At 36.2% G+C, this 23501-nt stretch overlaps 1 protein-coding gene across 4 annotated transcripts; it reads right to left on the bottom strand.

Annotated features, from left to right (window-relative positions):
- Window positions 1-590: 590 nt before the first annotated feature.
- ABHD18 (abhydrolase domain containing 18) lies at window positions 591-23484 on the bottom strand. 4 transcript variants are annotated; one of them, XM_061993434.1, is made up of 15 exons: window positions 23431-23484; window positions 22439-22528; window positions 20396-20544; window positions 19479-19587; window positions 16784-16868; window positions 15670-15770; window positions 13954-14032; window positions 13789-13873; window positions 13085-13112; window positions 10780-10918; window positions 8908-8997; window positions 8094-8195; window positions 6394-6772; window positions 4261-4423; window positions 591-3306 (listed from the first exon to the last, which is right to left on the bottom strand). In XM_061993434.1, exons 4-15 carry the CDS (start codon window positions 19568-19570, stop codon window positions 3255-3257), a joined length of 1395 nt encoding a protein of 464 aa, XP_061849418.1. In that variant the 5' UTR covers window positions 19571-19587; window positions 20396-20544; window positions 22439-22528; window positions 23431-23484; the 3' UTR covers window positions 591-3254. The 4 variants fall into 4 exon arrangements, with proteins under 4 accessions (XP_061849418.1, XP_061849415.1, XP_061849417.1 ...); XM_061993431.1 differs by lacking the exons at window positions 13789-13873; window positions 13954-14032; window positions 15670-15770; ... (3 more) ...; window positions 22439-22528; window positions 23431-23484 and adding an exon at window positions 11318-11460; XM_061993433.1 differs by lacking the exons at window positions 13789-13873; window positions 13954-14032; window positions 15670-15770; ... (3 more) ...; window positions 22439-22528; window positions 23431-23484 and adding an exon at window positions 11318-11406 and having other exon boundaries at window positions 13085-13108.
- Between the last annotated feature and the right edge of the window lie 17 nt (window positions 23485-23501).

The raw sequence follows: 23501 nt of genomic DNA, 5'->3' as shown, positions 1-23501 counted from the left end.
CACTTGCCAGTAATATTTACAGCTGTCTGTACAAAGCAGCCTTTCAGCTAGCATGTGATATTCCCATTCATATGACAGGCTGCTGCAGACGATGAAATAGCCTCCTCTTCTGGCAGCAGCACCACCCCAAACCCTTTACCCACCTTCCCATTGAACATCCATTAACTGCAGGGGTGATGATTTCAATTACTCCTAGACAGCCCCACAATATGCTGGGACTTTATTATGGTACAACACAGCCTTGCTTGGAACACAGCAGCAAGCAGGAAGAAGTAGTACAGAATTTCGACTGTCTTAAAAGTAAAATGGATTTTAAGTAAGTTCAACAAATTCTACCACAGTGAAGCTACTGAGAGGTACAAAATTGGAATCATGACAGTATCTTAATTAGATGATCCAAGCTTATTTTCTTTACTAGGTACTGCATGTAGAAAAACATGAAAGCTGTATCACTGTTTGTTATGTGAAGCTTTTATCTTGTCCTGCAGATTAACTACTCTTGTGCAACAGTGCTAGTAAAATAAAAAGGATTCTATGACAGCAACATGCATTTTGAATTCCTGTTAACATGAAAGAAAAACACCTTCACATCTGTTTTCTTAGAATTTTATTGAAAAATATTACAAGAAAAAAAAATCAAGGCCAGTTTTACCGTAAATTTGACACACAGAAAGGCTTGTCTGCTGTTTTTATTTAGTGCAGGAATCTTATTCTGATATTTTTCTCATGCAGTGGTTGCATTAAAATCACATTCTCATTTAACATCAAAATGGATTATTAATAATGCTTTCTTAAGATTTAACTTTAAAATGTGAATTAAAAAGTCAATTTTCCAAAGGTTAAAAACATTTACACACCAAGATTTCCCCCTTCACAGACCAGCTAAAAGCTTCCTCTGCCTGGTAACTGGCAGAAACAGACCACAGAGCTCATTTTTCCTTTTCATTATTCTAACCTGAGAAATTCCTTAAATGCTTCTTCCTAGGCTTTCATATTTGTCCACATTACTTTAGTTACATAACAAAGTGTGATTTCTCATTCTTGTCAAAGACCAGGCTTTCACTGCTTATTCTCAAAAGATGCTCCCACACCAACAGGAGTTACAGAAATCTACCTCTGTGATTGCCCCTTTGGCAAGTTAAACCTTGTTGGTAACATCAACAGAACACTAACCTTAAGTGGTCAAGTTCCCATCAGTTGTATAACTTCTAGTATTGGGCACTTTGAAGGTACTTTGTCATATTATACTTTGTAGCGTAGAGAAGTTGATTTTTTGTGTGTGTGTTTAATCCCCACTTTACAAAAATCTGTCTTTTCACTCTTCCATTTATTCAAGCCCTTTCCGTTGCCATCAGTTATCTCCCTTTCTCACAGCTGCAACACAAACGGGACATAAAACACACAAATACATTGAAAATATGAGAGCTAAAAAAGTTGGTGACAGCAGACAATGGTCTTGTAAAACATAAATTCCATACATCATGTAGCATAGTATTGAAGTCTTCATCTTTAAATTTGTTAAGTTTACTTAAAAACCTTCCAACGTTCAGTGTTTTACTATATTTAAATGTGCCAGTCACTTCACACCTTTTCCAAATAGATTTAAAACAAACACTGCCTAAAGAAAGGATGACAAAACACTTGAAAAAGCAAATTAACTTCTAACAGAATATCACTTCTTCTGCATTTTCAGTAAATTCATATCAAATAATTTGGGTTATTATAAACTGTTAAGTTTTACTTAAACATATTTTCAAGTGAACCATGATTTCTTTCTGGTTACTAGATCTCTCTGCCAGATTAAAATTCAAGAGAATGTACTTATATAAAGCGAGCTTGCTTTGCTTCACACTCTGCCTATTAAAAACTATTACTCTAACCACATAGATCAATGAAGCACTTGATTTGAAAGGTGTAGAAGTCACATATGCCAATAAACAGATTTTTCTGTTTGCTTCTGTGTACCTCTGGTCATTACTGCACTAAAAATAATATTGAAGTGTTTCCCTTTTCAACTTCTCTGCAAACTGGCTTTAAAAGAATGCTATAGGAGATACCACAAAAAAAGATGTGGACAAATATTATATACGGCTGATGCATGGCAATCTTTTATTCTAATGTAATTTCATGGTATTTTTCATCTCAAAAGAGGAAACAATAGACTCTGGATCTTCTTAAATGCATTAATAATCTATTTTTTTTTTTTAAATTTTCCTTCTAATTAAAAAAATAGCATTGAAAAATAAGAAGCTAACCAAACTGTTTTCTACAATCCTCAGTCTCACATTTTTAATACAGGGAAACTGCATTTTGCATATCAACATTGAGTGCACTTTTAAAAGGACCTCTGTTGATACATTTCCAACAGGTCTTTACAGCACCATATAATCTGTTGTTGACATAACTACTTAGAAACAGACTCACTATGCCATTGGTTCTAAAGAAAAATTATTTTTATTTCCTCTAGCACTATAAAAATAGTCTAGAATAAAAAGTTTATGATATCTGCATGTAAACAATTAAGTATTAAGAGACTCCATTTTCACTTATTCCACTTTTTTTGTGAAACTGATGAATGAATTGCTATATGATTCTTCTGGAATGGCACAGTCTTAATTCAATGGCAGAAAAAAAACCTCACGGATACATCAAATGAAATCTCTCTGTCTCACTCATTCAAACTTGAAGCCTCTTTTTGCAGAATTTGATGCTGCCCCTTCCATTAGAGCCCATTTTAAACTCACATTAGAGAAAATCGGTGACAAATACAAGAGGCCAAGTGCTGGCAAAGCCATAGTACAAAACAATAGAAGAGCAAAGGGATGAGGAAGCAAGAGGAAACCCAACTATCTGGAATAAACTCAGAATACACTAAATGGAAGACAGTGTCTTACTCCTAACAGAAGGTTTACATTATTTCAATAGTGAGGTTGGTCTGTTTTCAACTGATACACAATTCAGAATTTATTCCAAATTAAAGGAATTCACAATGTGATTAAAGATGAAGTACGTGAACTATTCCGCACTAACAAATGCTGCCATTGTTTTTTTTCCACAGGCAAAGCTGAAGCAAGTGTGCCAGAATGGTATTTGGTTGAAATAAAAGTAATGCTGGTACTTGACAATTTTTTACAGTAGTTATCTACAACAGTCAGTGACCATCTACTCAACACTGCAAGAGGCTTGTTTTCCAAATATGAGTTCCAGTAAGCAGAAGTGCAAATGAGATCCGTTTGAATACACTGTGAAGGTTTTTAAACCGTGTATTTCTGAAGAAAGCGGTCAAATGCATCATAAATCGCTTGTCTGAAACAAATTAAAAACAACATCATTTGTAAAATTCAGCAAAGGGAAGATAAGTGGCATATTTCTGTATATTTACAAACACGTTTACAAAGCTATCATCATAATTTTAAAATAGCATTCAATAAAATTTGATATTAGATGGTTGTCTTCACTTATTTCTGGGCTCCCTCACTTCAATCCAGTAATGTATGTTTCAGGAATGAGTGGGACTTTACCAATTTTAATGAGTACAAATGTTAATGAATTAGGAGTTTTCTCCTCAAACATGTCAGAAAATGTGTCAGATACATATAAATAATTTATACTTTTTGAGCAACTCTCATAAAATAAGGCTGAAGTTTTAAATCACAGTAAGTTAGTGCTTAGCATACCCTGGGCTTGGTATATTGCTACTACTCCTTTTTGTTGTTGCTTAGACTTCCTAAATAGAATGTACAGTCAATTCCTTATATTTTACAACTAACAGCACAAGTATTTAAATTTTAAAACTGTATTTATATACCTGCCTTTTATAACTGTCTTGAGAAAGCTAGTACCTAGCATTACTAAGGCAAGAACTCATACAAGTACTACTCATTTGCAGACAAGCTTGTATTTTAATTCTCATCTTCATCTGTGTTTTTTAATTCTCAGAAGACAATATCTGTAACAAGACAACTGTTACACAAGTGGTCACTGCTTAAAAAAATATTATCTAGTGTCCAGTGAATGAATAAACTAAAAGCTTTCATAGGAAAACCAGAGTCAGAATGATTGTTCTCTTGCCAGCAACTTACTCAACGATTTGATCTACGCTGCACCCCATCTTTGCTCATAAAATGAAAATGCTGACATTCTCTTTATTTCAGATAGGAGAACTTGTTCTTCAAAGCAGAATTTGGTATTCATTGCTTTTAGAAGAAAAAATATGGTTTTAAACTTTGAATTATTTTTAAACTATCCTGTTTACCTTACCTGAAGAGTCCTTGTTTGAAGAGGTAGGCACTGATATGACCTCCATCCAGATACCTAATTTCACATCCGGGCCAGATTTCTTGAAGACTACGCACACCAGTTCGAGGGATATATGCATCCTCCTTAGCTTGTACAACTATAATTAAACTTGGGTCCACTGGAACTAAAGAAAAACAAATCAAAATTTAATTAATCTAAGGTAAGAAACAGACACTTCTAAAAAAAAATTAACAGTATTCTAAGTTTTAATAAAATTAAATTTTCTGAAATGTCCAGCAGAATTTATCTGGTTTTTGAGATTACAAACACATCATTCCCCTTTGCTCCCTTAAAAGCTGAAAAATTCAAAAGTCTTTGAGGAATGACAGGAAAATTTTCTTTCCCCTTATCAACAAAATCCGATGGCTTTCAGGTCAGCTCCCTGAGATCTCTTTCTTTTTTTCAGTGAAAAGAACTAGGGAGATATCTGAAATTCAACAAAGTAAAAGCTTTGTATATTTTTTTTTCCTCCGGGAGAGGAAAAAAGACAACTTCTCATATGAAAGGTCAAAGTGCAGTGTATGTTCACTTTCTGTTCTGTTTCTTATGTGTTTTAGTTATGAAAAAAAATCTCAGCACATTGTTATATATATTTCTTTTTTACAAAGATAATTTCACCTGTCAGATTACTGACTGACAGGAGCAACACCAAAATCATGTTAACAAAAAAATAACACCAAAATTACACTGAACACAGAACAGTTCTCTCTTCACAAAGAATATATGTGGTATGGTAGAGAGTGACCAGTCAAGATGTTTGACAACAATGGGTTGGCACAAGTACTTTAGATCCTCTTCTTTCATACATGCTACATCATGTACAGAGAACGTGTAAGGCTGAGATAGATTCTAGTCTTCCATTCCGTTTTCCATGAAATCTGAGTGTTAGGCAGATTTTCTGAAGCTCCTTTCTAGAAACACTGCAAGGATACTCTGGCAGAGGATGAAGCAGAAGAAACCTAAGAGACAACTGACACAAAGGACTACATCTCTGACACGTGCATTAGGTTCACAGAGCTGTTTAAGTTTCAAGAAAGGTCAATGCTTTAGCTACGTGCTACCTGGATAAGCATCTAGATAAACGGCTGTACTTAGAAGTTTCTGGAGTTGTTTTTTTTTTTGTCTATTGAAACAACTTTCAAAGCTTTAAGGAAAGCATGTCACTGGTATTCGTCACAAAACATCATTGGCTAGCAGTGATCTGGACATTGTCCCAGTCAAGAAATCTGTGCTAGTGTAGAAATATTTGGAATTTTTCAGCATTTCCCAGAGTTAAAATGAGTTGCACAGCGCCTCAGTATCAAGAATGTTTTGACATTCAAAGATAACTCTGTCAGAAACCTGTCTGAAGTCGAAGTATGTTCTATGATAAGTCCTCAGCAGGTACCTGTGCAGTTGGACTATTTTGTCTGAGTGGACTGCCACAAAAACAATTCCAAGCCCCCACTCCAGCAAAATCCTTTCAAGGAATCACTTGTCTGCATTGCCTGCAAGCGGCCATTGAAAGGGATTTATCCTAGATGCCAAGAAATGCACGTTCATCAGATTTAGGGCTGGCTGGGCTACAGCTCCCTCTATATGCTATGCTAGTCTTGGGAAACACTATATTCACCAGACTGAATCATCCCAGAAGGACCTCTGCATTTTTACTGGTCACATTCAAGCTTGATTCTCAGCTATACAGGCTACTTTCTATCTGAAGTCAATACTGGATTTCTGCTTTATGAAATGTATTTGAATCTGCTTGAAAAAACCTTATTAGCAGATTAATTAATCTAGGTAGTACTTAAATCACACAGATGTTTTTTCCTTTTAAGAAATAAAAATTAGCACTAATTCATATCTGAAAATAGCCACAGCAAGACAGAGGAAAAAATGTGCACATATAGTGAAAGGCAAATCTTTAATTCACTTTATCTTTAGTTAGCCATTAAGAAATAGGAAAATAATTAGGAAATGGAGTGGTAAATAGATGCTACTGACTAATACTTAAAATAAACAAGAGGTTTACACAGTGGAGAAGAAAATATCTTTCCTTCCACTGTATTTTATTCAGTTTTCCAAACTGGACATTAAAACAAAAAAAATACATACCTGAGAAGTTAGCTACATGGGTACATTCATCCATTACTCCTTTCATGAACCTTAAGGATTCTCTCTGTAAAGTCTCATTCTTTCTTCTTATATTTATCCTGTGTCCTTGTGGGCTGGTTATGTTTTTACTGCTAATGCTACTAGCTGAAAATGTTTGATTTACGCACTGTGTTTTAGAAGTATCTTGTATTAAGAGTCTTTCTGATGAGGCACTTAGAGTACTTTTGTTTGTGGTAAAGCTGTGAACAGCTTCTTTAGATATAGTCTTGTTTGAGGAATCAAGGTCAAACATTCTGGAAGTCACATCCACATCCTCCAGACTGTCCACATCATCAGGGAAGTTTTTAACAAAGTCTTGTCCCATCTTGAAAGAATCTGTCTGAACAGAGACAACAGATAATTTATTAAGGGTTTCTCCTTTAAATCAGTTGGTTTATCTTACTTTTAATATCAACTCAGTACTAAAAAAGGGAAAAAAAAAGATAAAAACAGCACTGCTTACAGTACTTGTTATTTTCAGCCTGCATATCATTCAAATCCTGATCATCATAGCTTCTTGATAACTTCATTCTACATTTCTGTCAGCTTCAAAAATGCTGGAAGTACTTACATATGGTAGCTTTAGATAACAAATGTTTGCTTTGAATTCTATATTAAAAACTCCAAATTTATAACTGCAGTCATTTAAGCCTAAATTTCTGGGCAATAAAAACATCTGACAAGGTCTAGTGTTACGTTTATGACTAAAGTTTTGCTATTGCTAAATACTATGAAGACACAAACTGAACGTCTTGAAATGTTTCTTCATTTCATTTTGTCTGCTCCATTGTTCCTGGAGTATATTTTGGCAGACACCTAAGTAGCTATCTCCACCCCAGTCTCTCTTCTTCTAAGATCTGAAAAAAAGACTGCCACAAAGCAAAGAATCTTAGGAAAAAGGTTATTTATCAGAATTGGCTAGAAGACAGTGTTACAACATATAAGGAATTCTCAGTTATCACTCCAATCTAAGAGTGGTGAGTCAACTAAATTTTCACTGGGAAGAGTCTTTTAATCTTAGCCAAAAGGAGTCAAGAAGAAAGCAAAAAGAAAAAAAAAAGCAGACAATAAATTATATTTCATAAGGAGCAAGAAGCTAATTAGGAAAGCTTTACTTCATGTTTATCCCAAATGTCTATGCAATAGAAGTTTAAAGCTGAGGAAGCGCTAGCGTTACACATAGAAACAGAGAGATCCAGTACACTAAAACTAGAAAAATAAACTAATGTTGCTGCATATTAAAAATACCCTACAGCATTAAATATTTGGAAGTAATTCCTTCAAAGGACAATAAATAATCTTTTTATATTTACCTGCCAGGCTCTTGGTTTTCCAGAATATAAAGCCAGTTATTGGGAAATACTATCTACAGTTTCCATGCTTTATTAAATTTGTTTTATGTTGTAGATTATGCCAAGTGCAGTCACGGAAAACTTGTAGCAAGGGCTATACTTAGTACACATTATAAATCAAAATATTAGCCTCTGTTTTTCAGAAGGTTTTCCTTCAAAGCTTAAATTTATCAAAAGCATGAGAAAACAATAAGCAAACACATTTTAGCTAAAAATTGGCTAGTTTTACCAAAAGTAAAAAGAAGTTAAATTATTTCTTAGATTTGCACATGAAAATATTAGCAAATGCCGAAAATAAACTATACTTACTCCACAGTATTCAAGCATTTGAATGATTTCTTCTTCATAAACCGTTTGTGTAAAATACTGTTTCTCTAGCTCTCTCCAGTTCACTGCTTTGCTCAACACACCCTGAGATTATAAACACAAGCATACAGTACATGACTAAAACTCACAGATCATTCCAAAATAATGGTATACAGAGAAAAATCGATCCGTTCCAATCTGTGACTTGATTTTTCTAGTGGACTTCTGACCAGGGTTCCAGATAACCCTTAGAATTATTGCAACCAAAGCATAAGGACTTATTATAACATAGGTAATGGAAACCAACCTCCCCTTAAAAAACAAATAAACAAAAAGGCAGCAGAAGAGAGTCCTACTTACAGTTTACACACATCTAGATGGGGCTAGACCAACAATAGGTGTCAAAGCCAGTCTATTCATTCACCTACCCCAACAGTAGTAGTGAAAACAGGTACCATGGGAGTAACAGCATTATTACTCAACTATTTAAGTGAGTCAGGCTTTGAGCAGAAGAAACCATGTTTTCATGGCTTGCTTCCTCACCTTCCCACATTCAGACCAGGATTCTAGTCACTGTTCCACAAACCAGCTCCGGCCTCTAATTCAGTGCATGACCCATAGAAGTAGCTCAAAGTTACCCTCCTTAGCATATGTTGGCCATCTTGAGCAGGAAGGGTGGGTTTTGCCACTAGTCACTAATAAAGGACACAGGGTGATGCAATGCGCTAACTGAAAAGATGAATGGGGCCAGCTCAAACCTCTTAACTTACATATCCAATTACACTCTAGTCTATTAACAATAATATATGTTAATTACCGTAGTAAAGACTGCAGAAGCTGTTGACCAGGAAAGACACGGAATCAATGGCAATGGTTTAGGCCAGTTTGTCACTGCCAGTGAAGCCATCTAGAATCAAAGGCACTTGTTACGTATTTTAATGTTGAACTCAAAATACGGTAAAATTGTTTATGTAGTATCGAACCATCACACAGTTCCAAAGCAGGTAAGGACTGTGGCAGCGGAATATACTTTTCCCTATACAGCCTATTCTTCAATGATTTCCCTAATAAACGTTGCTCTGGTTAGGACTAATTTCAAGATTTAATGGGTTTTTATTGCAAGAATTCCCAATAAAATATTTATTTTGACCTTTTAGTTGTTTTAAACCATGAAAAACATACATAAAGCCTTTTAATCAAGCTCTTGCAAGCTTATTTGAAGGCAAAATGAAAACAATCTATAAGAACCAGTTAAAATTCTGTAGTTTTAAAATTCGTATACTGGAAACAAAATGTGGACAAGTAATACAGCATGTTAGGTGGACTCATTTTCTGTCATTTAAAGTTTAAATTATTATTTTTACATCAGTTGTCAGAACACATTTTTGTGAATAGGGAAAACTGTTTTTTCTGTAATGTTCAGTGATAGGACTAGGGATAATGGACAAAAGCTGGAACACAAGAAGTTCCACTTAAATAGAAGGAAAAACTTTATTGTGAGGGTGGTGGAGCCCTGGCACAGGCTTCCCAGGGAGGCTGCAGAGTCTCCTTCTCTGGAGGTTTTCAAAACCCACCTGGACACGTTCCTGTGCAACCTGACCTAGGCAGACCTGCTTGAGCAGGAGGCTTGGACTACACAATCTTTAGAGGTCTCCTATGTTGTGACTCTGTTTATCCCAGAAAAAGCGTAGCAAAGAAACTCAATGTACAGAATTTGCCTATATGGTATATTCTTGACAAGTTTTCTTTTATTGCTCTAAACTAAACAACAGAGCAAACCCCTTAGTGCAAAATATTCCATGCCTGTGTGATACAGTACTCGGTTATTCCCACAGCATTTGAAGTATCCTGCATGGTTAGTGGTGCACATATCAGTTTGAAAATTCCACTCCAACTTACAAATAAGACAGGGAAAACATGCTTAACACAAAAGTTGTTTCAGCAGGGTAATGTTTATGTACAAAGGTCCTTTGTACATTTAGGACATATAGATTTATAAAATTGTGTTTGGGGGGAAAATTCTTTTCCCTTTAGAAAACACTACCATTACCAATGTTATGTAGTTAGTGCCTAACACAAACCAACAAGGATTGGCAAAACAAAGGCATGTTGTTTTAATAAGCTTTGACCAATGATTATCTGTAGACATGAGCAGTAATATTTTAACTGTATATTAGTCTTACTACCACCCTGTTGTTTTAGTTTGAATATGCATGGTGTCATATACAAAATGTTATCCACTTCACTGCAGAAATATTCTCTAACCAATAACAATGACTGGAGAAAAAAAAAGATGGGAACAGAACTGACACCAAAAGTCAGCTCAATTAGAGCAAGGAGAAGGCATTTCATACAATGCATTCAAAGACAGAACTTTTTTGGAGGAAAAGAGAAATAACAATTGATCAGCATAAAATTTCTTTCAGAAAACACTTCTTTTCCATATGGAAAAAACCCCATAATTATGTGAAAATCTTCTTAAGATTTCTTCTTAAGATGTCAAGAGATGGCTGACAAAGGCCTCTATGATTTGTCAGCACTTATTGAGAATTACACTAATTCATTACTCTAAATGTTTATTTTAAAATACTTCTGAGAGGAACACTATAAAACATTTTCTTTCCATATGCTAAATGATTGAATGAGAAGTTAAAACAAAAATTACTGAACAGGAAATAGAAAAGCTTACATGTCCTCCCATGGATATTCCAGTCATCCCTAGCGGTCCATAGCCTTCTCTCTCTAGCCAGTGCAAAAGAGCTGCCGATTCTAGAACAAGAGCTCCTCCCATCACAAACAGGTCCGAGACATTTTTTAAACATGACCGTCTTTTCTCCCCAGAAAAGGAAAATATAGGATTTATTTTCTAAAATTAGATTTGGACAGTTCTCATCGTTGTATACATACTTTTATATAAAGCCTGACCACAATTCCAAAGAATTTTGGAGCTGAACTTCTGCTGATTCAACAGCAGAAAAAGCAAGTCCAGATTCTCTGGCACTTGTACTTTTTCCTCCTAATTGACTAGAAATTGACTAAGCTTCTAATGTCATATTACTGACAGCCTGGTCTTCTAGAAACAGATATTGTCAACATTAGAATCTTACTAGCAGTGATATTCTGTTCTGTAAAGTTATAGGGTATCTTTTAGAAATAAAGTCATACAGTCCTAGATATACACTATCTCATTTGCAGAAACAATCCTTTTTCTTTTTTTTCTTATTTACCTGTTTTACATCATTGAAAAATTGCACACAACATTTGAAGAGCAATCAGTATGTCAGCTTTGGAAGCACTCATCAGTGTCACTGTAAGACTGAAATTGTAAAGTGGGAAGTTTGTCACGGTACTGAGAAATTCATGTAGTGTACTGCAAAGCATTAAAACAGAAGAAAAAAAGTAGAAAGCTATTCAGCTGAACCATCAGAGTGACTCTAAAAAGCAAAAAAAATATTTTTTTTTACAGAGAAATTAATACACCTATAATTTGGGGTGGGGGGACTGTGTATTTTCAGTATCACACAGGTTACAACAGGCTACAGTCGCATTGGAGACACTCTGAAGCACAAGGACAAAACTTACTGTGCAAGCCACGGGAGAAACACACATATCTGCTGCAGACCAGTGTTTATAGGCTAATGTAATTCTTTCCTACAGCTTTGTTATGAGATTCCTTAGCCCTCTCCAGCTACTATATTTATTAAACACTCTTACTAGCAATATTAACTACACACACTGCTGCTGCTTTTTAACCTCCAATCGACAGTGACAATTACTGGTTGGTATATTAGACTGAGCACTTCCCTTTCAAAGAATCCTTCTCCGCATCACGCATATACTAAGCAGTCAAGCTAGACACCTGAGAAAAGAGTTAGAAATACTTTGGCCAAAATATTTAGTTTATTCTTCTGCATCAAATCCTCAATAATTGGGAGAAAAAAACCTCACCAATGGATGACGAACCTGGCAGTTTTAGGTTGGGGGTTACACTTGATGACCTTAAAGGCCTTTTCCAATCGTCATGGTTCTGTGATTGTGATGTAGTCCAGTACCCTCCTGTCATTTTCCTCTCATCTTACATTTCTAAATGCATTCATAAAAGTATGTATGCATGTTTAAGCAGTTTTCTTAGCAAAAAATCAATTTTACAATAGTCACCTTAGTTGACAAACGTAATTCACTTTTTAAAGAAAGTGGTCAAAAAAAAAAATCACAACTCAGCATCTACATAGAAAAAAACAGACATTTTTTCAAATTAAAATTTTCTCCTAAAGAGCAATTTTCTAAAGCTTCCAGATTTGGGAATTCTAAATAAAATCTAGAAAGTCTAAAATGCTGTAGTGTGAGACAATGTTCATGGTGAAGTCCTGACAGAATGGCCAGGTTTAAAAATAAAACCCATCTATGTGTCTTCTATTCATGTTGAATGTCCAAGTTAAGATTAAAACACCAACTGATATTTGGACTTTAAGAAATATTGGTAGACTAAAATCATCGCTTTGCCTGTGACACATATCCTATTGAATTCCATTTATACTTCAGTGGTGCAGAACAATGTGAAAACTAAAAGAGGAATGCCTAATTAGACATCTAAATTCATATTTAAGAAACTGAGAGCACAAGTCCTGTAAAATACTATGCCAACTGCATAGTTTCTCCTGATTAATAAACAAGCAACATTAGATTAATTTATATGTCTCTGTAAATCCTTAAAATTTCTTGGAAAAACAAAATCTTAGTGTATTTTCCTGTTATAATTGCTATCGCATCCAAGATTATTCACAGTTGACTGAAACGTAATTGCAGCGTTTGTACATGCATAGTCATGAATCGGGAAATCATCTCACCCTACACTGCAAGTGCATCTCAGGCAAACTTTCCTGATCACTGTGATCTCAATACAAAAAATGACAAAGCAGTCTAGCAAAGGGTAGATAAAAAAAAAAAAGTGGTATTTTGAAAAGTATCCATGAATGTCACTAATAAATACTTACAATTGATCCTTAGGTTTTCTACAGCCATGTAGAAGACTTCAGTTAAAGAAAGTAAAAACATTCTAGATAAAATCTGGCAATTAAAACAAAAACTAAAGTAAAATAAACCACATATATAAACAGCACAGATTAAATGAAATTTAGAACTTAAATGCCAAATATTTAACTGGAACTAAATCAAGTTAAATGTAGTTTGGTGATGTAGTTTGCAATGTAAGATTTTACTTTTGTAAGGTATATAATTAGGAAAACACTGTAGCAAGAGATTCTATTTAATAAAACAGAGTAACAGTGTTACAGAAGTTACTGATTAGTTGATGACAGGACAAAATTTAACATTTTAAAAATCACAAATGTCCAGAAGTCACACAGTATGATGTAGAACAAAAATCATAATTTTCACACTGTCACAGCTAATGGAATTGTAGTGGTACTTTGATGAGTAGATAGATTCTTATCAGAACTTTGATGACTACTACTAAGAAACTGTAGAAAACATTGTTTAAGAATTGCAAAAGCAAGACTTTGTCTAAAAGTAGCATATTATATTAATATTGCCTTTCATGCAATGGTCATACTTTGCTCTTTGCTTCTGTCCACTGAAAAGTCCACTGGAAGCCAATCCACAAACTAGATACTATACCAGTGTGATGTCTTCTGCCTTCTGGAGAGAACATTAACTACTGCTTTCCACAAAAGGATATAATAAGGATTTTCTAGCAATAGGGAAGCCATACAGGCTTCTTTAATCATTGGGCGTGCCATTAATGTGCGTCTCCTCCAGAAGTGCTAAAAATAAGAGGTAAAAATATATATTACAATAAAATTAATTTCTTAATAACAATCAATTTTACATTTTACGTACTCACATGATCTCCAGTGCCTGCTAAATGAATGCACACAGGTCTGTGCTTGCTATTCCATCTTCTAGGTGTGATGAACTGAAACCTATGAGAAACAAACACCTATTTTAGCAAAGTAAGTTTATCTATTTACAAGCTGACAGAGAATTTTATTAAAAAAAACCCCACAAACAACCCTCCCCCAGAATAAAGTATTTTCATAACCCATGCAGGCTAACTGCCAGCATTTCAGCAATATCATTTTTCATAAGCACATCCAGTAAAGAAAGGAATCCAAAAGTAGGACATAATACATGCCGAACAAGAAAAGGAGCCAAGCTGAAAGATCATGTTCCCAAAACAGACTACTACCTCATCATCACAATTTAAATTTTGCAGAGTGGAGATGAAGACCAGCCTAAACAAGTATGACTAGCTCTCCTAGGCTGCATTACTATTTTTCCCCTGAGTGCACAACAGCTAAAATTGAAGATTAACATGAGCAACGTGGTTCTTTTTTTTTTAAAGAAATCAAAAGTCCAACATACAAATCATGAAACTATTCTACATACAACATAGCAATCATGTGATGTCACTGCTACTCAAGTTATTTACTGTGGCTACTGGGAAATCTCTTCTGAGACACTGGTATTTTCCCCACAAGATGAAGCACCGTTACCTACAACAGTGTGGCACTTGAGAAAAAAAATATTCACCCAATGCACAACAACCTTAAGGGTTGTTAGTCAAAACTGTTAACAATACCATCCAACGTAACCAGTAGCATAATTTGAGTACAAACTATAAGAAAACAATTGGTATACTATATTTTCCAGTATGGTACTAGTTAGTCCAATAATGTCAAGACACAGTTTCTTTCCCTAACCAACAGAAAGGTGGAGGACAACTGATATTTTGACAATCAAACTTTTGCTGAGGTTCCTTAGTGTTACATGTTTAAGTACACCTAAAACCACCAGCCAGTAACATTGATGAAATTGACAAGTATCAACTTGAGCTGACAAATTTTTATGTTAAATATAGTAACTTAAGTTACTAAACAAAGCTTGTCAAAAAATCCCATCATGAAAGTTTAACTAAAACTGAAAGCAAACAAAAATTAATCTCTCTTTCCAAACACATTTCTGAATTGCAAAGCACTGTTAGTGTGAAACCAGCAGAAATGCCAGTATCTTCTGACCGCCAGCTTTCTGTGAAGATTGGGTTTTTTGGGTTGCCAAGAAAGAAAGGCACCAGATTCTCTGCTATAATTAAATGAACTTTACTTCAGTATACATATTTTTATACGCAATGTAAATGGAAGGCTGTAATGGTTCCTTCAAATACAATAAAACATGCTTCTTTCATATAAACAGCTTCTCCTGCTATGTATAAAACAAACTACTGTCCTGGCTATAGTATCCTTCATTTCTAGCATCCTGTTCATTTGGCAAAAAAAGAAACAAGTATTTAAAAAATGACCCAAAGTTTTTTTACAGACAAACAAAAGTCCCATACGGGGGACTTATAAACATTTATTTACACACAGATTGAATTATCGTAAGATTTATCTTCTCTTTTGAGATCAAAACCTATTTCAACACATTAGTGCAAAAAAGTTTGAAATATTTACAGGTGATTTATATTACAGTAAATTAGCTTTGCAATAGAACTACTTATAGACCATTCTTATTTCTCTGCCCTACTAGTTTCAGAAAGGAAATATCACTCAGTTTCTCCTACCTTGCTACAAGAGATTCAACTGGCAGGATACCTGGGACATAATGAGCCAATGGGGAAATGAAGTGCCCCTCAAGGATTTTACAGTCGGATTGCTCCTCAACCTAGAGAGGATACAAAGATAATAGTTTATTTCTGAAAGCCAGTCTCTTGAAGAAGTTGTTATAGGATAAAAAAGAACATTTGTTTCAAATTTTGCTTTTATTAAATGACCTATTAAAGGAATCAAGGAATAAAATGTAACACTGTCCCATTGTAAATAACTTTCTTAACACATACAAAGTTTTCAGCATTTTTTGAGCTTTAAGATCTCAACCTCACAACTAAGGTATTACTGGGGAGAAAATAAAGCAGTATCTGTACAGATACTTTGCAGATCTGTACAGATACAGATGCTTTGTTCTTTCAGTTTCCTTCCATTCCTCACTACCAGCCAACGTGACTGTTCATTTTCCCATCCCTTCCAACACCATTTCACATTTTTGCCATTGTCTTCTATTCACAGCAGCTAAAAAACAAAAAACCCTAAACCAGTAAACTTAAAAACATTTAGCTTGGCACAGCATTGCCCACCAGTAGATTTGTTTGACTTTAGAACTGCTCTTCGTTTCTGATCCCCTATTCGCACTTTTGAGATCGAAAAGTCTTCAGGGCAACAATTGCTTCCTAGTGAGGGATGCAGATAGAAATAGCACAACTCCTTTTTCCAATCCCAATCAGGAGCACTTGAGAAGTCATACTAACTGATTTCTTGTGCCTCTACAGCCTCACCTTCTCTTCCCTCACAGACCCATTCCAGTGTCCTTTTCTTGATACAGAGCAACTGGTAACACTAGTAAAGGCAGTTAGTGCCACCTGTTAGAAAATGTGATCAGCAAATACTGACTGAATATTGTCAGAGGTGCATTGACCACCCTATGTCTGTGTACTCCCTAACTCAAGTCCCCAGCTGACAATCTCAGCAGCAAGTCATGCTGTGGTAACATCAGACATCAGGAAAACATCAGCGTTCAATTTTTCTATCCTGTAAAAACAGCCTGGTAACTACTAAGTTGATTTCACCTTTATATTCCATCAGGAAAAGAAATTTAGTTACACTGCATCATGTCTTAAGTACCTTGTCAATGAACACTGGGTAATCTTTTGAAACCAGCGTCTGGCATTTTTCCCTGTTTCCAATAATCTTTCTGAATTCAAATATTCTGTTGAAAGGAAACAAGTAGAGAAGATTCAACTTTAAATCTAAAAAAAAGAGAAGACAGATATATATATATATTTATAAAATTTCAGAGGCTGAAGTAAGCCACAAAGAAGATAAAAGTTATGAAGCTAGCTTTGCATTTACAGATTCATCACGTTACCTATAAGGGCAGTTATGTAAGAATGTTTTTTAAGTTTAAATGCCCCCCTAAAATGGCTCAACTACATTGCTTGTGGTTGCACAGGTCTTAAGTAGTATAATCTGAACAATGACAAGTTTTCAACATAAGATGTAGCAACATCCTATACTTACATATCCTTGTAGCCACACTGAGAAAATACAGACTGAATGGGTGAAAAACAGCCTAGACTGTCAACATCAAAGTACTGGTGTCAATGATCTGAAGTCTAGCTGGAAACGGGTTACTAGCAGCACTTAGGGAGGATCATGAACACAAATGGAAGGGTGAGGTTGATAGTAGGAAAGTAGGGCTAGCATTCAGAGTGACCTGGATAAGCTGGAAGAACAGGTCAGTCAACACCTTCAAAGCTCAGTGATAAAACTGCAACATCTTCCACCAAGGACAGAACAACTCCATGCAATAATACAGGCTGGGAACTTCCCAACTAGATAGCAGCTGTTGCAGGAAAAGGCAGGGGGTTTCTGTTGGACGGCAAACTGAATGAGTTCGCAGCACATCCTTGAAGCTAGGAGGACCAAAAATATAATCTTTGCATCTAACAAGAGGGCAGTCAGAAGGTCAAGGGAAGAGGGTTGCATTGCATGGGAAACAGAAAGCTAAGAGGTAAATCAAGTTGCTTTTTTCTGACACTTAATGGTCAGTCCTACAGAAAAAATGAAACAAGACTCTCCTCAGTGAGAGAACAAGAACGCAATGGTTGTGTATAGCAACGTAAGAACTTCCTACTGGAACACAATGATACTGGTTAAGCACCTGAAATGAGTTATTGAATAACTTGTTCATTCTTACAATTGTAAATACACACAACAATGTATTCTGACCATAAATCAGCAGATCTGGGTGCAAAGTACAGAACAACAGTATAACAGGAATTATGTATTCCCCTTTTCAACCAAAGAAAAACAAATCAAAAGGACCATATAAAAAACTAGCTCTTAGTAGACTTTGCTTCTCTTACAGAGAACAGCAAGTGCATTAAGCATTTCTGAGAAAATAAGGGTAAAGGTATGGCATATGAGTGTGGAAGGTCAGGTAATTGAAGGGATGTTCTACTTGACTCCAAATCCTCCAAAAATACTGAATGTCTTTACTTCCTCTATAGTCCAGAGGATACTGAAGTCTAAATATTGTGTTGAGAAATTTCAACTACTGCTAATGATTAAAGAGTAAAGAAATAGAGTATCAATAGTCATCACATCAAGGAAGCACATAAAACTTCAGATTACAGCTAAGCAGCATAGTCAGTACTCAGTTAATCAATCTCAGTTAATGCTTGAAGTATAAGAAAACTAATTTCTTCTAGTGGAGCTTCAGAGTTACTAGCTTGAGAAACAAAAGCTGACAACTGACACTGTTTCTGGCATGACAGGGCTTGCATACTAGGGAGTGGTATTCCCTCTTTCCACTAGCCAATGTAAGGAGTCAGGAGGAAGGAGTATTTTTCCTCCTTCATCCAGGTGAGGCCATGCCCTTGAGGAACAGCTCATCTTCTTACCACTCAGGGCCAACACGTAAAACTAATTCCTTTTCCACTTTTCAGATTACCAAGCCTGCTTTGTGTTTCCCCCACAGCTTTTGACCTCATGAGAGAGGTTTTTTTTTCCCCACTATGAAAAAGGAAGAGCCATAGCTGATACCATCATTACTACCAGCAATGCTTCTTGATTGCTGTTTGACATTAGTGATTACTCTTACAGACTCCATGCACTGTTATCCACTGTGAACATTTTTTTCAGTCTTTTTAAAAAAAATTCGTTATTGATTTTAAAATATATAAGAATTAGCTTATTAAATGCAGATTTATAAATTCCTATTTAAATACTACATGATGCAGAATATATATTCAGTAAATTTTTACACTTTAAAAAATGTAAGTGCTCAACTTTTGGGTATTACTCTAATAACTAATATAAACCAATAAATATTTTTAAGTACTTCATTTTTTTCTCATTTTTAAGACACCTAAAAAGAATGATTTCACTACTTTGAGTATGAGAGAAACTTCTGATTGCATCTTACACTTTTGAATCTCATTTTTATCAAAACGTCACAGAAAGCCAGAAACAGTCTCTTTGACATTAAAGAGAATAATTCCCCTGCAAAAATTCACCACGTTTTTATTCAGAAGCAAATTTCAGAGATGCAGCTCGAGGTATGCCATCATATATGCATAAATGAAAAGTGTCATTTGACACACATTCTTTCAAGAAGAGCCTCTTTAAACACATTCAGCAAATCCCTTTAAGACTTCTTTTAAATCTCTTGGTTATGGAAACACAATTTCCTTAACAAAACAAACCTTAACACTTCATTGTTTTTAAATATAGAACAGTAACAATTGTTGTAACTTCAAGGGTTGTTTCTTTTTATATGAAATACAATTTATGCTGTTATTTTTTAACAAGTCACCTTTTCAGATCTTCTGGCTTTCCCCATCCTCTGATGAAAAGTTTAGTAAGGAGAAGCTTTCTGTACAAGACATCTAATTTACTTACACCCATTAGCAGCAAACTGACATCTAGAAAAAAGAAGAGGTAAACCCAAGGTGATTAAAGGGGTTGACTGGCAAGTTCATGGATTGTATTACAATGCAAGTTCTTATTCTGATAGCTGTATTAACAAAAGCCTATACCATTTTATTCCAAGTTAGTTAACCTTGACATTCGGTTATTTTCATTTGAAACAAAACACAAAGGCAGTTAATATAAACACTAGCTTTTTTTAGGAAAATGGAATTTAGGAGTAGGAATTTCAAATATACCTAGAAATTTATTATGTAAGCGATGACAAGTCAACTAAAGAGGCATAGAGGGTCACAGAATTACATCTTCAACCAGTCTTAACTGTATTTTGCTTGAACAGATAAAACAGAGAGTGGCATTAATCTCTGTCCTGTCAAGATAGCTAAGATGGCAAAAACTTTTCAGTCAATGTGGGCTTTCATAAACATACCTCAGAATGGAAGCCTGAAAAAATATTTGGTTTTAAGAAATCAGGAAACTATGGCTCTAACGATATAATTATTCTACATAATTATTAATTTATTAAAAAGAAAAAAAAGTAGCTCCAGTCACTGTTGCAGAGAAAGCTTATTTTTGCAAACTTTTCCTCATTGGTGTCTCAAACACATATCTTAACCCTTATTTTATCCATTCCTTTCCAGTTTTCACCACCTCATTTCTTACAGTTTTGAAAATGATCCTCCTACTCCCTTCAGGGAAGAAACCACACCATCTTTTATCTTTCAGCAAATACACTTGCTCAATCATAACTAAAGCAAACAAGATTTTAGGCAAGCTGGGTATTCTTTTCAAAGCAATACTTACTGAAGTGAACAGGGAGCCACTACTGTGCTCTTCCAAGGAGGAAGGAAGGAGGGGTGAAAAAAAAAAAAGAGCACGTTCAAATCTGGTTTCTTGGTCAGCAAGACACAGATTAATCAATTAAATAAAAAAGTTCCAGGATCTGTGTATACCTAAGAAAACAAATTTAATAATCAAACACTTGGTTAGAAAGTTACCTTCAACTATTTTCTAGTATTTTCAGATGCCTTGATACTAAGCACTCTAAACAACTTCATCACACTTCAAAATAGTGTAATTCAATACACGGCATTTTTAATCCAAAATTAATTTATTCTGCCCCTCTCTACTATGGTCATTGTTAAAATAAGTTTGTCTGAATATAACAAGTTAAAATTAATCAATAAGATTAATAAATACATTCCTTTGCATTTCTAAAAAGCCAGTAGTTAAGACTCAGTATACAGAAAAAAGAAAAACAGTTTAACACTACAGTAAGTTGCTGTGAAAATAGAAATTGACAACTTCAGGTACTTGAATACTAGAATAAGCATCCTAGAAAGCCACAATATTATAGGGCAGAAAGAAATACCTGAAATGACCAGAAAGTCAAAGTGGGCACCTTCTATTTTAACACTTTAAAAAAAAGTTAGTTCCTACTCCACCAGTCCTAAACAGTTCACTGGGTCATCTTACTATTCTGATCCATATCAGAATGCTTTGTCTAGTAGAATCACAACCTCAATATAATCTTTTTCCTTGCTCACTCTGCAGACACTCACTGACCTCACGTGCTGTTGGGCTATCAGGCAAGAAATGCTTTCTAGACTCTGCAAGGTCCTTCCTCTGCTTTTTAGATCAGGAGATAACTTGGTATTTTCCTGGTACTGGGGAAGTCAGGGACAGCAACACAGGGCAGACCCTCCATAGGGTTGGGAAGACAGGTAAGAGCAAGTATATACAAGAGTAAATCTATGCTGTCAAAAAGATAGGTTCACTTTTCTGTTGTTATGCTGCTTCCCAGTCATTGTGAAAAGACATTTTAAATAATGTTTTGATGCTTAACAAAGCAATCTTGCATAGTTTGGATTTTTTTGGTTGGTGGTTGTTTTGTTTTTTTAAATCTTACAAAATAGAAACCAAATAAATGAGAAAACATGAAGATGCTGAGTTCAAAGTGAGTTCAAAGGCTGGCCTGATGAGCTCCCTCTGCTGCACCACTGCAATGCCAAAATAACTTGCCAAAATAACTTTCTAGACAAGTATTTAAATGCAACATTGATTGTGTGGAAATAGTTGTCTCATCCTGTATTCTAGTTCATTGATTGAATAAAGGCTTTGAAGTAATTTGGGATATTTCAATTAATCAGACTGAAGACTAAACCACTCCTGGAAAGAGTATAGGAAACACTAATATGTATATACTCCAGATATGTGAAGTACGTTCTATAGAACTTCTCAGAAATATTATTCAAATAACATAAGGGTTATCTTCCTACTTTTTATCTTGGTAACAAAAGGGTAGGACATCCCTCATCCATCAATGTCTGTATGGAAAGACAATTACACTTGTCAGAAAAGGCACTTGTCAGAAAAGGCAAATTCAGCTGTTGGAGACTGAAGTTTCCTTACGTCACAGTATAAGTAAATAATGCATGTGAGAGTCTGAACTTGAGAAAATAATTAGAGCTTGCTTCAGAATGCGACTGGACTTCCACCACTTGATAACACACATGTCACATCTTGATCCCCTTTTTAAGCCAGGTCATCTGGAATAGTGACCTAATGAAGCACTGCACAGTTGCATAGCTGAAGGAACAGTACCTGTGTTATAAATATTCAATGGGTATATTGTTAACATGGTGCACTTCACATATAACTGGAAGATGTGAAAGAAATTTTAACAGAACCAAAAGCACACTAATAAGTGAGTCACTAAAACAAGACCTGCATTTTAAGTGTTTTCCAGAGAAGATGACAAGTAAACCTAGAGAATAAATCATAAATAGGCTCTTGCTCTAGGTAGAGTTTTTCTTGGCTTCCAGAACCCTCACACTGTATACTAACCAATTTTGGTGCATACTCTTGTTTCATAGAAATAGGTGAGCTGTTCCTTTTTATCCAGTGGATGAAGCTTCAGTTATGCGAAAAACGCCACTGAAAAGTACATAAAGACTTTATTAAAAGCTAAGACTGCTTCTATTCATGAATATAAAACAGCTCCCACCACGTCAAACTTAAAAATCCCAGAAGGTGCATTTATTTTAGAAGGCTAAGCCTTAACTTCACCACCTTATTACTTTTTTTAAAAAGAAAATCCCTCTCGATGTTCTTGGTTTGATTTTCTCTTTTCTCTAAAATAGAAGAAAAACAGCTTTAAAAATAAAAATCTCAAAGTCACGGTGACAAGAAATAAGCCCCACAACGACTCCACACAGAGGAGCTTGCGGAAAAACAAAGGGGCCTAAGCCGAAGCGTTACACCGACCGCCGAGCAGCTCCCTGCCGCTGTCTTCCTGCTCTTCCTCCGCTCGCTCGGTAGCCGGCTATTGGCGGACAAGCAGTCGAACCCCAACACGGCCTGGTCCAAAGCACCGGGCTCAAGAGATGGTGACCTGCCAACGCCAGAGGCCGCAGGTTCCCCCCCCACCCCGTCTCACCAGTTGAGGGTCACCCGCTCAGGCCGCCTGCCGCTCGGCCCGCCCGGCGGGGACAGGTGGGACCGTTAACGCCCTTAGGCGCGGCAGTAACACAGACGCGCGCGCCCCCTCATCCTCCGGGGCCTACCGGACTTCCAGGCCGCCCCCCTCCCCGCACCACGACAGATGTCGGTAGCCCCCTGCAGAGCGAGACCACTTCGGGTGGCAGCGGCGACGTGTCCGCAGCACATCCCTTGGCCTGGGCACAGCCGGCAGGGAAAAGCCCCAGCGGGGCACAGCTCCCCCTCGCTCTCAGCTGCGGGACACACGGAGACCAAACGCCGCTGCCTGGACTGGCAGCCCTCCCTTCCCGTCCTGTCTCTCCCGGTCCCCTCCCGTCCGCCGCGCGAAGGTCACTCACCCGACGGCCCGGAGCCCGGCGGTGCTGGGGAACCACATGGGCGGGCGGGGAGGGGGTGGGAGGGAGGGGGT

The sequence above is a fragment of the Colius striatus genome, chromosome 3 (assembly GCF_028858725.1).
Source record: "Colius striatus isolate bColStr4 chromosome 3, bColStr4.1.hap1, whole genome shotgun sequence".
NCBI lineage: Eukaryota > Metazoa > Chordata > Aves > Coliiformes > Coliidae > Colius > Colius striatus.
The sequence above is the reverse complement of the archived record's forward strand: the minus strand, read 5'-3'. Positions and strand labels throughout refer to the sequence as shown.

What these genes read in the sequence shown, in the direction of transcription:
- ABHD18 (XM_061993434.1), bottom strand. Translation starts at nt 19,570, where the DNA reads ATGGGTGTAAGTAAATTAGATGTCTTGTACAGAAAGCTTCTCCTTACT. An exon ending in ATTGCTAGAAAATCCTTATT is followed by an intron (nt 13,113 to 13,788) that starts ATATCCTTTTGT and finishes GAAGTCTTCTAC; the next exon opens with ATGGCTGTAGAAAACCTAAG. An exon ending in GAATATCCATGGGAGGACAT is followed by an intron (nt 8,998 to 10,779) that starts GTAAGCTTTTCT and finishes CTTTGATTCTAG; the next exon opens with ATGGCTTCACTGGCAGTGAC.